Consider the following 16,879-nt stretch of genomic DNA (forward strand, 5'->3'; position numbering starts at 1 on the left):
AATGCAGAGCTATGGATCTCTTTCCTCTTTTGCTCCCTCCCTCTATCCTGTTATGTTCTGGGCCTGTGTAAGCATGCTGGAGTAGAACTTGGCACACATCCCTAAATGTTACATAACATAGAAAACCAACCAGCACCCCTGCAGAGGCTAACAATTATAATATAGACTAGCACATTTAGGTCTGAGTAATGACCTCATGCTCTAGTTATACTGTATAACAATAATAATGCAAAATGCACTTTGACATGTAAATCATGCATAATTACAGGTATTACTAACTGTCTAAACCTTCAAGGAGTAGTGGCCCAAAAATGTATCTGGAGACTTTTGTCACACCTAAAAATGTCTGAATGTCATTGCATTAAATTCTGTACAAAATCAAACCAAATGGAATCTGCAAGCACTTGATGCAAGACCATTTCTCAGAACTAATTACATTTTTCTTTGCTATTTGTTAATTATTTTTAAATAATTGGTCTCAAGGTTATTTTTAGTGGATGTATGAAGTAAGCCCAACCAAAGTAACCACAGGTGTATTTCATTACATTAACTAGGGACATGTTTCATTAATCCAAATACTTTTGTCTTCCTTTTGAACTATATATCTTTTATTTTATGATTTGAAACTTACAACATTTATTTGTAAACTGTTTTGTCTGGAAAGGATTTATGCTATAGTGCCATTTGGTTTGATATTTTGTTAAATATTGCAAAGACATTTAATACATTGTAAAGTTTGTTCCCTAATTGCAGTGGGACTGATGATGACCTGAGAACTTCAACTACCCATTGGTTGCATTTAAAAATCAATGTTAGAATCTTATGGTGACTTGTACAGAGACTACCGGTGGAGATATCTCTATCAAATAGTCCACATGAGAGCACATATGCTAAAACCTGAAAATTAAGAGTTAATTGTTAATTAATTAATGTGGAGCATTGTAAGATCTAAGATTCTTCAAGGCACCTCCATCTGGAGGAGGGGGCCCTCACAGATAATCAATCCCTCTTTACACAGAATTTTGCCCAGACATCTGTCTAAACCTCTTTGTCCAAGGTCTGATTTACAGTACAGTATCAAACATGGGACTGTAACTGAATGTTTCCGTGTCTGGTTGACATAGACTTTCTGTCCCCAAAAGGCATCTGTTCTGAACTTCAGTGCCTGAATCCATGGAAGAAGACAGCTGTTTTAACAACAGAAAGACGGAGAACACCTATCCATCATTTACACACCCCGCCCCTTCCAGCTGGAGCAATTCCAAGGTGGGCTCTCCACACATATCCGTTTCTATGGTGTAGCATTATTCTGGAGAATTTCACTTAAAAGTCAGGCAGCAATGGAAAAGAATCTAAAACCAATCAGTCAAAGGAGGTGTGCTTTGGCTCTCTGAAGCCTTAAGGGGGTGTGTCACATTAGAATTAATGTATTTTTAGCAGATCTTTAGGTAATGTATATCAGCTGTTCGCAAGTTCAATGCACAACAGAGCATCTTGAAAAAATAGAGACCAAAAGTTCATTTAAACGTACATTAATTGTACAGATGCATTCCTGACCAGTTAACATCTGTATGATTATTCCAGCATTTCCATATGGGAAACCTTAGCCCGCTGTGATTTCCCCATATCCACAACATTGTTTCACAGCTTCAATTGGTCAAAACCTGTTACTGGCAAACATGCACTGCTTTTGCTCAATGAGAAAGTAAATGTTGGTCTAGTGAGACCTCAGCTCAAGCTCCAATACATCCAGTACAAGACTTCATAAAAATCAGGCTTAGCTACTGAAACAAAAAGTTGTTAAACCACAACCACAGTTACCACACCTTCCACTCACGTCCACTTGTGGCCTGACTTCATTCACAACAACAATTTTCAAACTCTTAAAAAAAAAAAAAAACATTCAGTACTGTACCTGGATGAATAGCCATATCCTTCCACTGCAGAAGGATACGTGTACAGTCACGACCTCCACACTTTACTAATCCATTTCCAAATCGGACAACATTTAGACAGTCCTGTGCATGAAGTTTGACTGGTCTGTAAGACAATTCCAAAAACTGCAGGGTGTGTCTGTATGCCCCTCACCTTCCCGTGCTCTGACTGAACTTAGTCTCTTCAGCGTTGGCGTGTGTGTGCACACCATAAAGAAGTGGGTGTGATAGTACAAGTGTTTGTCTCTACGTGAGCCAGTTTCTTCCTTATTACTGGTTAAGTGCTGCTCTAAGGCTCCGCTTTCAGCTGTATTAAGCAACTCCTCGTTTTTCCGCTCCTTGAAGCATTTATTTTTTTCATTCCAGAGGAGAGGGGAGGAGAAATCAGGAACTTTGTGTCCTGACTTGAGGTCATTCGTTTACTACAGAAGTAAATGTCTGCAGACTACCGGCCAACACCAAAGCCCAAACACATTTCAGATAACCTTTGGCCCAACCAAAACCCTGCACTGTCATTCTCTTCAGTGCCTGCTTTCTGAGAGGCAGGATTTCTGCTCTACACACAAAGTTATGCAATCATGTCTTCAGGAAGACTGTCCTACACTGTTCCCCCTCTGGCCTCCATTCCCTCCCCAAAACTCTTGTACTTCAAACAGCTCTTAGCGATTAACATTTACTCTGTTTGCACATTGTTATGTGAACTGTTGCTTGAAATTCCAAGACTAAAAAGTAGAGAAACTGTCCTCAGACTGACAGCAGTTATGCTTTTATTTACTATCCAGCTATATGTGGCTTGCTAATGGCAAACACATGTTTAAATATTTAATTACAGTTCTGCAATCAATGTATTACAAGTGCACAAGGTTGTAACAGAAAAATACTGTCAGAACACTGCAAAAATCATCTGTCTGTTGAAAGTAACCCCTTAAGTTAAGAAAACCCTAGTCTCAGCCTCAAACAACACGCCACGGATTGCCCACAGTCCGTTCTCTAACCTTGTAATGCATATAGCACACAACACTGAAAAACGCTTTCTCGATCATCTCGGTGCAAATCTGATTTGCTGGTTCAATGGAACTTCCGCGAGTAGACGCACACAGGATGTTTCATCAGTCTGCCTGGAAGCCAAGTTGCGTTCAAAAGGTTCTGCATTGATACAGTGAGCGCTTTTGGGGATGAAATAATCACAGAATTTGCTCAAGTTTACCAGGTTAATGACATCAAATCTTTGAAGATATTCAGAGTTTTGTTTGAAGCAAATAATAGATAGTGAAGAGGATATCCACGAGCAGAGCTGCATTTTCTGCTTTTTATACTTATGTCAGTGAAATTCTCTATATTGAGCTATTCTCCTGTGTGTTTTCAGTGCAATCACTCGCGGAGACTGTCGCGCCATTATTATTACCATATTCTTTTTTCCCCATGTCTGCCGCCCCTAAACACCCCATAATGACAAACCCGACTGTGACTGGTCGCTTAACATGTCAGATAGATGGCTTTTCCTGTCTAAATGAAAACCCTTGGTGACAATAGCCTTACAATTATAACTAAGTCTCCTATCCCAGCTTAATATGCAGAGACAGCTTTAAGTAAGCCATTCGTAGGTTGATTTCCCCAAAAAGTGTAACATTGTGGCTCTTTGGTGCTTTCCAACATTCCTCTATTTGTTTTAAACGACCCATCCAGCCCGACACAGCAACAATGGTTAAACCAGTGGTGTGAGTTTGGGGCGGGACTATCTGTTTGTTCAACCAATGGCTCGGAAATATGTTTAAAAACAATGTTTATTTTTGCAATTCCATTTGGTGACGTTAGTGTCGCAGAAATTAGACTCTACAGCTTTAAGGAGTTTCTTGCAACTGGACCAGTATTTTCAATGAGGATATTAGACTAGTTTTCCAGTCAAAAAAAAAAAAAAAAAATTAAAACAAGATCAATTTAGCTGATTTTACCTGACCAGATATTAATTTCAAAGAATGTGTCTTGAAAGTGTGTTTTGTCTTGGTGCACCAATAGATGTTTTTCAATTGTTTAAGGCATAAACAACTGAAAAACAAATGGGATCTGCCAGTATCACAAGATTTATTTACAGTCAAGATAGATTTTCTGAAAACAAGTGTTAATATCAAAGTTCTGCTTATCAGTTTAATTTATCTTGTTTAAAGAATGTTTAGACATTTTTACAAAAAACAAAAAACAAAAAAAAAGGTAAATACTGATGATTTTTTGCAGTGAAAGTAGTTAGAAAATATGCACTGATTTCCTAAAACTTAACTGAGAGCACTTCTGCAGGAGAGGAGAGAAAGGTTCTGCATTAACATGTCTGTTACTACCCACCTAACCCTCAATGAACTGTAGCTTGGGGGGGCTGAATGGTGTAAGAAGGGAGTGGTGTCTGGAGGCCATGAGCTTCTGAGGTGCTGTTTACAGGCAGATGGGACTTTTATGCTAACTCTTGCTATTAGCTAACTCTTTATTAGCATTCCTACAATTCTGGAATGGCAGAGTTAAAAAAACAAACAGCTCCAGCCAAACACAAGGCCAACCACCAGCCAACCGCCTACATTTGCCATGATATCTCACAGTAAACATTATATAATATCCCCCAGATATTTCTGGATGAAAATTTAGCAGCAAAGCCTTTTTTTTTCTTCCATCTGGAGTAAAGTCACAGCATGCTGCAGCATCTATATGCCTGCTAGCTGTATTTAATCTTTACTTCTCTAAGCTTCCTAGAAGTCAAACGGAGTGTCTGCTGTGTATCAGACATGCCTTTGAAGTGTCCTACTGTGTGTCACAAAGAATCAGCTAAAAGGTCATTCTGATTTTTTAAGTAGGCCAATAACTCTTTCCGGACACCATACTTCCTTAGGGCATGGGTATTCATTCAGTTAATAAAATAAAAAATTGGGCATTACTTAACATAATGAATCAGAGAGATCTGCAAGATGCTTTTGACACAGACTTGTTCAGAATTTATTTGCTCTGAAATACAGACTGCCACATTTAGCAAAAATAAAAATAATTTTGACTCGTAAATCAGCACTGAAAATGGCACAGAAAAGAGGAGGGTTGAAAAAAGGGCACACTAACAAAAAAAGTCCAAAAAGTACTTTGGTGTTATTCTTTGAAGTACCTTGCAATACCATGCAAATACCAAGGTGTGTGTATATACTGTATATATACACTTATATACTTCCAGTCAAACATTTGGACACACCTAGTCATTTTTTATTATTACCATTTTCCACATTTTAGAATAAATGGTAAATGTAAATGTGTAAATAAACTGAGACATATATCTGACACCATCATTGTACCGCAACATTACTTTTTTAAGGGCAATGGACAGTTTAAAATTGCATGGTTGAGATGCAATGGGTTTTTTGGCTAATAAACTGTTAACTTACCATTCTTCCTCTCTTTCAGAGGCAGCAGACTCGGTAAAGACTGCAGGGAAAGCTCCTGCATCTCACTGGTCACTGCTTCACTTTGAGGACTGGGCACAGAGCCGTTCCCTACAGCAGACACCATGCTGCCAGGGCTTAGCTCCTCCCCACTCTTGGCCTCCTGCGCAGCCAGGGTGACAGGTGGGTGAAGCCGTTAGACCTGTGATAGGTTAATCACAGAGACAAGACTGAATTAGATACATTAGATACTGGAACACACCCCAGACAGGCATAAAACAAAGATACAAAGAATGTCATGCTATGCAGAGTGAGAACAGAGAGTATTACTGGCATCCTCTCTGATGGTACTTAAAGACCCCATAAAACAGCTTGACAAGCGCAATTTTCTGTCCTGTGCTGACTAAAGGTGGGCACGACTGCTTAAGTACTCAGAAATGACAGCAATGATCGATCAGAAAAACAATGATCAATTAGGATCATGCGTGATGTCCAAAATCCAGTAACAACTACACACAAACCTGTCACAGGCCTTAAGACAGGCCTTAATTTTATGTTTGAGATACCTTGTTTTAAATGTGTATATCTGCTAAAATTTAATTTTGTCAATGTATAGGCCTAGGTGTACACTAGGGCTGGGCAATATAGCTTCAAAAATTATAGCTTGATATTTTTCAGTCTATTGACGATATTCGTTATATATCTCGATAATTATGTATTTGCTCTGAAATGGCTCAAAAGTGATTTTTTTTTAAAATCTGAGGAACCATAATTTCATCCAAAGTAGATTCAATTTTCTAAAGGCATTGAATAAAAATCTATTTAAAAATAATAAAGGCATGTTTCTGACAGTTTTTTACTAAATGAACACAAGGGAGAATGAGAGAATTTTATCATTTTCATTAATATGCACATTTACATTTATATATGTATAGTTAAAAACTAACCGAAAAGTTAATTAAAGAAACAACAGAGAGGTAATTTGACGGGTTTAACATGCAGCATGTGTTATGTACACACGTGGGTCCTGTTAACACATAAACCAGTCTTTCAGCCTGAACAAGGAAATATGAAGTGTGTGCTGTGGGACCATTTAGTCCGTGAAGTTCAAATGCACATTGTAAAATAGGACTTACAATGCGGCACCATATGAAAAAAACATCTGCAAGCCTCGACAACTAAGAGCATATGTTTACAGCCCTGCATTTCACTTTTATGGTACGGGAGATGGGAATGCGATGTGTGGCGAGATGTTAGTGCCTTTGGAGCGGGTTTCCGGGTTTGCTGTCAACCGGCTGCATACCATACTGACCCCTGCCCATGTATAAAAATGTTGATTCATCTGAAAAAAAATTATTAGGATTACCCAGTAGCACAATTTGTGGTAGGCTATGTTTTTATTCTTCCATTGTTAAATTGCCAAAAGTTATCACCTCGTAGGTTAATTTGGCGTGCAAGCAACCCATTCAAAAATATGTTTGTTACGAAATATAGGAAGGAAATATATGGTTGATCATTCAAAAGTTCATGTAATAAATATTGCTAAATATGCACATCTGTCATGTGAGCCTGTTTTGTTTCAACTAGGGATGTGCACGAATAGTCGAATACTCGAGTATTCGTTCTGCAATAATTATTCGTAAAAATACTATTAGAATTTCGCAAAGTTTTGCTTTGCCGGCCATATATACAGTGAGATGCATGTTAAATCCTGAACACACGAATTAAAACTGGCAGTTATAACAGAATGCGCTGGGTGGCGCTGTTGAGTGTGGACACAAGTTGATCACATTTGATGAGCAAACCGTTCTGTCAGTACGTTTAGTTGGCAGTGTTTCCCATTAATTGACTAGACTCTGGCAGCCCGCCACAGTCTAATTTGCCCCGCCACCGTCTCATAATGAACCGAAAATTTTTTTACACTTCTCATCTAAAATATTTTTGCACTTCTCAGTCTCACAATAACATAAAATAAAAGGCTGTGTTTTGCGCTCTCTCTCGCGCGCACCAGTCAGCTCCTCACCCGCTGCTGTAAACTCACGCGCTCACACACACTCGCAGATATATGCACTGGAGTATTCCTGGATCCGTCTAACATTATTTTGTTGAGGAGGATGACAAATCTTTGAGGTAAGTAACGTTAATTAACATTAAATGTATCCACTCCATTTATACACTACTCCACACACAATTTATCATCAGTGTTCAAGAGCAAACAGATAATATCACTGCCGAAGTTAGAATCATGATTAGGGTGACCATACGTCCTCTTTTTCCTGGACATGTCCTCTTTTAGGACCTTAAAAAAGCATCCAGCCAGGATTTCTAAATTTGCGAAAATGTCCGGGATTTGGTTTTAGTTGCATGTGCATCTGGTCTAATAATTCATTGTGTGTGCGCGCGCATATTTGCATTGCTTTAACCCCTCTTTGTAAGTCCCGCCTTCTCGCACACCAATTGGTCAATTATAAGAGGCTTGCAGCAACTATTGGCCAAATTCCTGCCTGTCAATCTATCCGCGAACGCGCGAAGCACTGTTGTGTTCGGCATCAAACAGTTGCTTGACAGTAGCAGCAAATGAAAGCTGAGTGGAAAAAATGCCCAAACAAAAGTGCAAATTTACAGAATATTTGCACAAAACATTCCCATGCTTTCGTCCAGGTCGAGATCCGTGGGAAGCAGAATGTATGACATGTAAAGCTGGCACTTTTGTGTCAGTTGCTAATAAAGGTGCAAGTGATTTAGAAGCACACACTTCACTATGCGAAGAATAAAGGGTCAGTAAAAGGTGAAAGTTCATCAGGTAAATTAACAGACTACTTTTTGCGACCAGGTAAAATTGTTATCACATTGCTTCATTTTCCATGGCCATTCAAAATAATAGTAATAGTAAATGAAGGTACACTCGTGGCATCAAATATTTTATTTTAGCACATGGACATTCAAAAGAATGTTGGAAATTTTTATTTATTATATATATATATATATATATATATATATATATATATATATATATATATATATAAATATATATATTTATGTTATGCTAATAGAGTGTCTTTTTCACTGTATTAAAGTTTGCATTCATAGTAACACTGTTTTGAACCCAATTATTTGCACCAGATGGAAGTAAATCCTGTGGGAAACACTGGATGGACACCAAAAAGCGGGTTATTGCGATGTGGCTTACTGCGAGGAAAGCTGGGTTCCTGTTTAAATGTACTGTATAAGCGGTGTACTCTTTACTCCCGTAAATGTGCAGCTCGACGGAAAGCAGCGTCCCCGTAACAACCTAATCCCCACAACACTTCTGTAAACAACAAACATGGCATCCAAGAAAGACTTTGCTAGCGGAGGGACATTCCATCAATTAAACTGGGGTTTACAAATGAGTATAGTTTACTGAGCGCATGTGGATATGCTTGTTTTTCTCAACAAAAACATGAGATACAATATAAACATAACTATTATATGCCGAGTATTTATAGTCGTCCTGTACGTTAGTCTATTTTATTAGCGGTTTCTTTTTCTTTGCTTTGCATGAGCTTAAATGCTTACATTCTATAATTTTGTTTTCACGCATTGCCTGTTTAATGTTTTCAACAAAAAAACACAGGATATAATATAAGCTTGTTTTGGATATAATTAGAAGCTTGTTTTTTATACATGGTGATGCAACCTTTATGACAAATTTTACAACGTCTCTTTCTCATTAATTACCTTCATTTAAATAATAGAATATTCAAGTATTCATTGTTTATGAGCTTAAACACTTGAATACCAAATTATTGATGAATGCCCATCCCTAGTTTCAACCAGTATAGACCTTTGTCATGCCTGTTTTGTCACTTGTTTGATTCATGGCTTATCAGTTAACCGGTAAATAACCAGTTAATGCTGGCAGTTAACCAGTTAAAAGAATTTGCCAAAATTTGAATTCCTTCTCGGGAATATTCGATATATCGCCCAGCCCTAATAGGTGTACACTAGCATACAGATGACCTCAAAGCAAACACACACTACTAATCTAATCTCTAATTTTGATTTCATGGGGTCTTTATAGATCCTGTCCTAACAGTGCAACATCTACTGTATATATTTTGCAAGAACACAGATAAAGATATCACACCCCCAACACATGACCATGCTGAGCAGATTTTGAAATTCACAGCTCATTTTCCATGCAGCCATTGAGTCCTTGAGAAAAGAAAAACTGTGCCTTGTTTTCACTTGCTTAATTCAAACCAGGGAAGGTAACATGGTCTATAAAACACAAAGCACACTCGCCGAACCGAACGCTGCAGAAGGTGCATAGTTAAAGCGACCGTCCCACTGCAAGTTTAAACCTGTGCGTGAACCATTGAGCAAAATCGGAACTCAAACATTCTCAGTGTCTTTCAATATGTCTGGAGACAGCAATTTTCACAAACATATACAATAACATCAGGGGGAGTACTTAAAGCCTCCAGCAGAACAGAACAAAGAATGACTGTACAGCCATCTTATCTTTACGTTATCAACAGGCCTGCACAGAATTTGCACTTGCAAAATTCTGCAGATAGATTTCTGGATTTCCTCAGAATTCAAACACCCACGCGTCACAAAGTTTTACACATCCTCTGCCCTTTGCATGTTTGCTTTTTAAATATTTTTGCTAATTTAATGCACTCAGCAACCAGAGTCTGTGGGATTGCTCACGCACACTGAACTTCTTTTGATTATTATTAATCATTCATCCATCATCTATCCACTTCTAATTTTGTTCACATCTCCATGTTGCTGTAAGGTTTTATTGTCCAAAGCCTTCTTTATTTTATGGCTTTCACTGTCCTTTTCATTCTTCACCCTAACAATTGGGAAGAATACATTAAACAGAGAGAGCTGGAACAAAAGACAGTCTCTGTAGCTGTAAAGGCTCCACAAGGAGCAGTAAAGGCAGTTGCCATTGAGACATTAAAAACAACTTAAAGTATCATCTGACTGGGACCATGCTGAAGGCAATGTTCAATCCGAGAATTTAAAATGCAGAGATGCTGGCACTGGCAGCCCAATTCTCAAATGCATATTAGGCGCCACTCTCCATTTGTGAGGTAATGTAGCACATCTACTGACATTTGTAAGGGCATTAACTTTGTGGCGATAACTGAATTCATGGCCCAATTTAAAGGGATAGTTATCCCAAAAATAAACATTCTGTCAATAACTATTCACCCTCATATTGTTCCAAACCCATATGACTTTCTTCTGCGGAACACGTAAGGGGATGTTAGGCACAATATTAACCTCAGTCAGCATCATTTTTCCATGCAATGAAAGTGAACGGTGACTAGGCGTGTCATAAAATATCAATATACTAATTTTTGATCTGCAAGTTATTTTATTGATACATTTTTGAGGCATCGATATATTAACATCAGCCAGCATTTCATTTAGAAGCCTAATTTGGGTTAGAGGTCTGCACAGGCCTTAAAATGAAATCCAAACCCGACCTGTACCTGAGACTGAGTGGCCTGACTCTACCCGGTCAGAATGATGCCATCAGATTTTAAACCAGAACCTGCCCCAAAATCACTCATTGTCTTTATAATTTCTTCTCCTAGCAAGTACTGTTGCAATAGGCTGTATTTTAGGCAAACATATAGGCAACATTTGTAACAGTATTGAAACAGTAAACATATACTGTTTTAACAAAGCAAGCCCCTCATTACACTAGACCAGAAGGGGAAAAAACATTGCCTTACTGTTTATGCATTGAAACTTTGCTTGGTGCAGAACAATCTGTAAAAATATGAAACAATGCAACAGTCCCTCTATGCAGCCTGAACTGCTTGGTTGTTGAATCTTTGTGACACCTGCGCTAAAAACAATCTAGACACAGCGCAAAGAATGAAACACAACGCAGGTGTCTTTAAAATGTGCCGGTCCTGCTTGAGACGTTGAAGAAACAGCGAGATGCGGGCAACAAGCAGAAAAATTGCCCAAACCTGGCCCGAAACCCATTGGGTTCTCGGGTCACGTACGGCCAGTGTTGGGTTGCAGACCTCTAATTTGGGTGCTTTCCAATTCACTGCCAGTTGGCCTTCTGTTTAATGTAGTTTGGCGTAATAGCGTTGGGAGACCACAAGAGGGTGATACAACATTTAATGAAGCCGGTCGCATTAGGACAAGGCACAGTCCAAACTAAGTTGTGGATCTAGCCACCATACACACAAACGTTACAAAGGTTTTTGTACTTCTTCAAGAATGAACAAAGTGACATTGATGAGTTTGCAGGTAAGTGTATGAAACTGGTGTAACTGAGGAAACTGAACGATTAGAAGTTATTATGCAATTTATCTGTATGTCGCATTGAATAGCTTTCAATCAAGCGGTCAAACCACAAAAACACATACTTGTAACTGAAAATACATTGTGTAGGGTATATGAAAAATTCATATACACAATATGTCATCCAGTGATAGCTAAAGTAAATAATCTTTGTCATTTGATAATGATTCAGGTCAAATTTAATGGAAAACTATGTGAGTTTCTCTCTTTGGTGCTACAGAATTCTGAGTAGCCTCCAGAGACGGCGACGGTGTGTACGGACCTTTGTAGAAAATAACTGTTCCTAATTTTAGAAAGCAGCATGTCATCCTCCAGACACGTCCGGTGTGCGACCCCCTTTAATTTACCCTGCCACTCACACTTTACCAAAGTTGTGTTAAGAAAAATGTCTGAAGAAACAAAGACTATTGTGCAGCGAGCAGCCTTATTTATATCTGGAATAAATGCAGATATATATCAAATCACTGGGAAAATTTTCTGATTACCGTTGCATGAAAAAAGCATCGATCCCAAGCCGAATAGTAACTGAAGCTGTCAGTCCTTCACAGTTTGCCCAACTCCTTTGTGTTTTACAGAAGAAAGTCGGTTTTGGAACAAAAGGAGGGTGAGTAAATGATGACTGAATTTTCATTTTATTTTGGTGAACTATCTCTTTAAGAATGAAAACAACACTGGAACAACACAGCAAAACACCATGCTTTTTACTGTGTCAGATCTGAACATTTCAGAAGTGTTGCTGGCTGCTGTTCTTAAAAGGCATAATTTAACAAAATCAGTGTCTAATTGAATGATTGCATTTTTTCTTTGTGTAAGCTTTGTCCATCTTGTTAGCTAATGCATTCCTCATTATGAGCTCATCAGCATCTAGAGTCTATCAATACGCCAATCCCGCCCGGAGGTCCCATGAGAAGAGAGGTGGAGTAGAAAGAAGAAATAATTTTCTGTCGAGCGGTTACACAATATTTGACAAGCCTTTTGAGCACATTAAAATGTTTTTCCACTTGCTGTAAGCCTGACCATTAAAAGCAGATTTGCAAGACCCACAGCTAGTTGTGTACTTTTCTTTGAGAATTGCTATTAGATCACATCTTTCTCTTGCCAGCCATGAAAAAAAAATAAAAAATAACACGTTACCACTATAGCTAACCTGGCATATATTTACATTTATGCATTTGGCAGACGTTTTATCCAAAGCGACTTACAGTGCACTTATTTGCACTTATTACAGGGACAATCCCCCTGGAGCAACCTGGAGTTAAGTGCCTTGCTCAAGGACACAATGGTGATGGCTGTGGGGATTGAACCAGCAACCTTCTGATTACCAGTTATGTGCTCTAGCCCACTACACCACCACCACTATGATAGTAGGGCTATCGTGGAAGAACATTCCTACTTTATTTGAGAAACAGTGTTCAGACATGTGCAGGATTACTACACTGGAAAGAAGAAGAAAACAGAGCTCTCTGACATTCCTCATTGTGCAGGTCCTCACCTGCATTTAATCATCAGTCACAGTCATACTCCTAAAGACACATAAACCTTCACCTGAGTAATGCACAAAAGAATGCAGGTAACCCCTGATCCCATTTACCAGCAGGAATTACATAATTATGGACAGACATGCCCTTCAGGGATTGATCAAATTAGTATTTCGAAATTAGCTTTGATATTGTGTTAATTAATGTAATCTACATGATCACCACATAAACATTAAAGAGCACAGTACCTTAATTATGAGATCCAATGTAACAGATTTCAGTTGTATTTGCATCTTGATGGCCTGTTGAAAAATTCAGTATTGATAGTGAAAGATAGCCTATGTAAAAGCCTTACAAAAAAACAAAAAATAATAAATGTATAATATCTCAAAGCCTCACAGCCAAACTATGGCTTGGATTTATAGACACATGTTAGTAGAGCAGTGAAAACAAATGGTTATGTAATAAGCTGTAATACATCTGTAATAGCAGTTAATAAGCCTGCAATTAAACAATTTGAAAGTCAACCAATATTTCCTGCCATACATATTTCATTAAAATATAAGTAATATAAGTGGTTCCTTGTTGGCTTGTTTGTATCAATCAATCGGGAAAGATTCGCATGAGTAAGTAGGTGTGTCCCAGCACTAGCTCACCAAATACTCAAAATATTCCAACAAAAATAGTATAATCATGGTATAATCGCATAGTTACAGAGTTATGGCTTTAATGTGGCCTTAATAATGAAAAGACATTCAAAAGCATTTCTTGATAACACTTTTCATAATTGCTTGCTGCCAAACTGGCATCAATGATGCGACATGGCAGGAAGTGAGAATCTCGTGCCGCTAAGAAGCTCATACATTTGAGAAAACATCATTAGATATCTTAAATAAGAATAAATAGGCCAGATCCTCGCCGCAGTTCCATGTGTATGTAATAAGACACTAGCAGTGGATCAAGTGCAATGAGCGCTGAGCAACAATACATCAGAAACGGATGAATTATGCCAGACTATAGATTGTTTCTACAAATTAAAGCCTTTCAGCGTTTAAATGGGTACTTGCATGCGTTCCTGTCTGATCTGAACAACTTACCGAGTTGCAAAGTGAAATATAACAACCAATAGGCTTTATAAATGTGTTCATATAGTTTTTAAAAAACTGTGCTATGGCATCCGGCTACTCTACCGCAGAGCAGTGTGAAATCAGTCAATGGGGTCACAGCATTTCCTGAAAATAAAAGTCTCTTTATAATATGAAAATTATACTCCTCGGATAAATAAAATAAAATAAAATAAAATAAAATAAAATAAAATTAAATTAAATTAAATTAAATTAAATTAAATTAAATTAAATTAAATTAAATACTTAGTCGTTCACTCACTAATCGTTCGCTAATTTATTTAAATATGTTGCATGATTGCTTTGAAAATGAGAAGATTAGTTTTCTTTTAGTTAAGAGAACATAAAGCAATATTCTGGGTTCAATACAAGTTAAGCTCAATCGACAGCATTTGTGGCATAATATTGATTACCACAAAAATTAATTTAGGCTTGCCCCGCCTTTTCTTTAAAAAAGCAAAAATCTGGGTTATAGTAACAGTACAGTTTTGTTATTGACAAAGTGAAAATGCATATAAAAATGTTTGCTAAATTTGCCATCTTCTGCATGTTTCCATTCAAATGGCCTTTTATTGATAAAAAGTGTGCTTGATGACATCATGCTTAACCCTCAAGCACTGTTCGGTCATTTTTGACCACAATCAATTTTGTTTCTTCAACAAATCTGGTTTCCTTTATCTGATGGGTACGTGACTGGGTGACATTTCGTACAGTTTGTATCTGAACACACACAAAGAAATTGGAGATGATTCGATCAGTCAAGTGGTAGGAAAAAAAAAAGTTACACTTGTACTGTTCCCAGTCAAAAGTGCCATGGGAAATGAATAAGAAACACTAAAAATCACAGATTTTTTTTTTTTTTCATTATTCATTATATAAAATCTTAAAAACAGCCACAATGCACACACAGACATGAAGTGGGGTAGACTACCAAACATCAAGTGTGCATAACACACACACACACACACACACACACACACACACACACAAATATACACACACACACACACAAATGAACTGGTCAGACTATAAAACTGTTTTGTTTTTTTTTTTTTTTTTAAAGAAAACAATCAGCCTTAATGCAAAACACACACACACCAAAATGAATTGGTGAGACCATAACACATATACAATGCTGAACACACACACACACACACACACACACACACACACATTCATCTTGTTACAGCCAGGGATAAATTAGGTTATTACTTGTTATTCTACTCATTTCAGGTATGCAAAAACTGACAAAAATAACCTCAAACAAATCAATAAAAATGCTAAATTTTGACAAAGTAGTCTTTGATAATGTTTAAATCTAAATCTAAATGCAGAACTTGTGACAAAATCTAGAAATCATCTCTTCAAACAGGGATGAATAAGTAGCTCTCTGCAGCCATCTAGTGTTTATACTTGTAATTTAATTTTGTTTTTTTGTTTTTTAAATGGACAGCACAGTTTGATTCTTGAGACTTTAAGCTTTCAAACGGTATATAATTAATGAGTATTGGTTCAGTATTTGAGAAAATATTAATAAGAAAATAAAAAAAATAAAAAAAAGTCAATTTTCAAGATCAAGGTCATATAGGTAAATAAATTAGTAAATAAAATAAAAAAGGTCTAAATACCCCCCAAAAAAACAAACACCCAAAATGCACAACTTTAGTGCTTTTACATTATTTAATTTAGAGTTGTTACATTTCTTTCATTACAATTAAAAGAATTACACGCTTATTGTTTCCGGTCACTTCTGACCGGGAACAACTGGAATGTGATTTAATGATGAACAGTGCATAAGGGTTAAAAAAAAAAAAACACTTTGTCACATAAGTTTTGGTTTATCGCAAAAGAAGTCTGCCCTTAAGCCGTTTCCATACAGAAATGTGTGTATATCGCTAATTGTGTACCTTTCGCCTTCCAGATGTCCCTACATTTTTTTCCATAAAAGCTGTGTCCGAAATTGTTCACTCATTCATTCATTCACTCATTCACTATTTCCTATATAGTGAATGGCAGTGAGTGCATTATATCTCAGCAGTGAGTGAACGAAATGAGTGAGTGAATTCGGACGCTGACGTATACACCGTGCGTCAGAGCTCTGGGACTGTTGCAGAAACAATGTCACATATGAACTTTTAAAATACTTGGGCCTTACTTGCTATTCCTATTAAATAATATATTAATACAATAAATCTTCATTCTGTTTGTCATTTTTAATATATATGTTAATATAAAGAGTAAACACATTTTATCAAATGTACATTTTTGTATTTATTTGTTATACTTTAGTATCTTTAAATTCCAATACAAGCTGGGTAGTGTTTCTCTTTCGACCGTTAACAGCACCAAAGTTATCATAACGTACATGATATAACCAAATATTTAAATCATCCACAGAATTATCATTTCTGCTGTGTGCAGTCTCCTGAGTTAAAATAATATCACCTCAGTGAATTATTTAGTAAATAAAGAATTTTTCAGCTTAATGGCAAAATTCTGTATGAATATAAATAAAGAGTACATTTTAAAATGTATCTGTATGTTTTGCCTCTCTATATTTTATTATGTTATTTTAATCAAGTAATGATTTGTCAAATCCAGGGCGTGCT

The 16,879-nt window shown here is 37.1% G+C and overlaps 1 protein-coding gene across 4 annotated transcripts in view; it reads right to left on the reverse strand.

Moving 5' to 3' along the window:
• Nucleotides 1-14,347, reverse strand: part of LOC127423666 (myocardin-related transcription factor A-like) — a 40,016-nt gene extending 25,669 nt beyond the window's left edge. For 3 of the 4 annotated variants that reach the window (XM_051668175.1, XM_051668176.1, XM_051668174.1), the window contains exons 1-3: nucleotides 14,244-14,347; nucleotides 13,395-13,448; nucleotides 5,345-5,543 (exon numbers count right to left, since the gene is read on the reverse strand). In XM_051668175.1, the coding sequence (XP_051524135.1) occupies nucleotides 5,345-5,468 (124 nt within the window). In that variant the 5' untranslated portion in view covers nucleotides 5,469-5,543; nucleotides 13,395-13,448; nucleotides 14,244-14,347. Of the gene's footprint in view, nucleotides 1-1,915; nucleotides 2,140-5,344; nucleotides 5,544-13,394; nucleotides 13,449-14,243 lie in introns of those variants that run through there. The other variant, XM_051668177.1, reaches the window with a different exon arrangement.
• Nucleotides 14,348-16,879: the final 2,532 nt, after the last annotated feature.

Source organism: Myxocyprinus asiaticus, chromosome 32, assembly GCF_019703515.2.
Source record: "Myxocyprinus asiaticus isolate MX2 ecotype Aquarium Trade chromosome 32, UBuf_Myxa_2, whole genome shotgun sequence".
Classification (NCBI taxonomy): Eukaryota; Metazoa; Chordata; class Actinopteri; order Cypriniformes; family Catostomidae; genus Myxocyprinus; species Myxocyprinus asiaticus.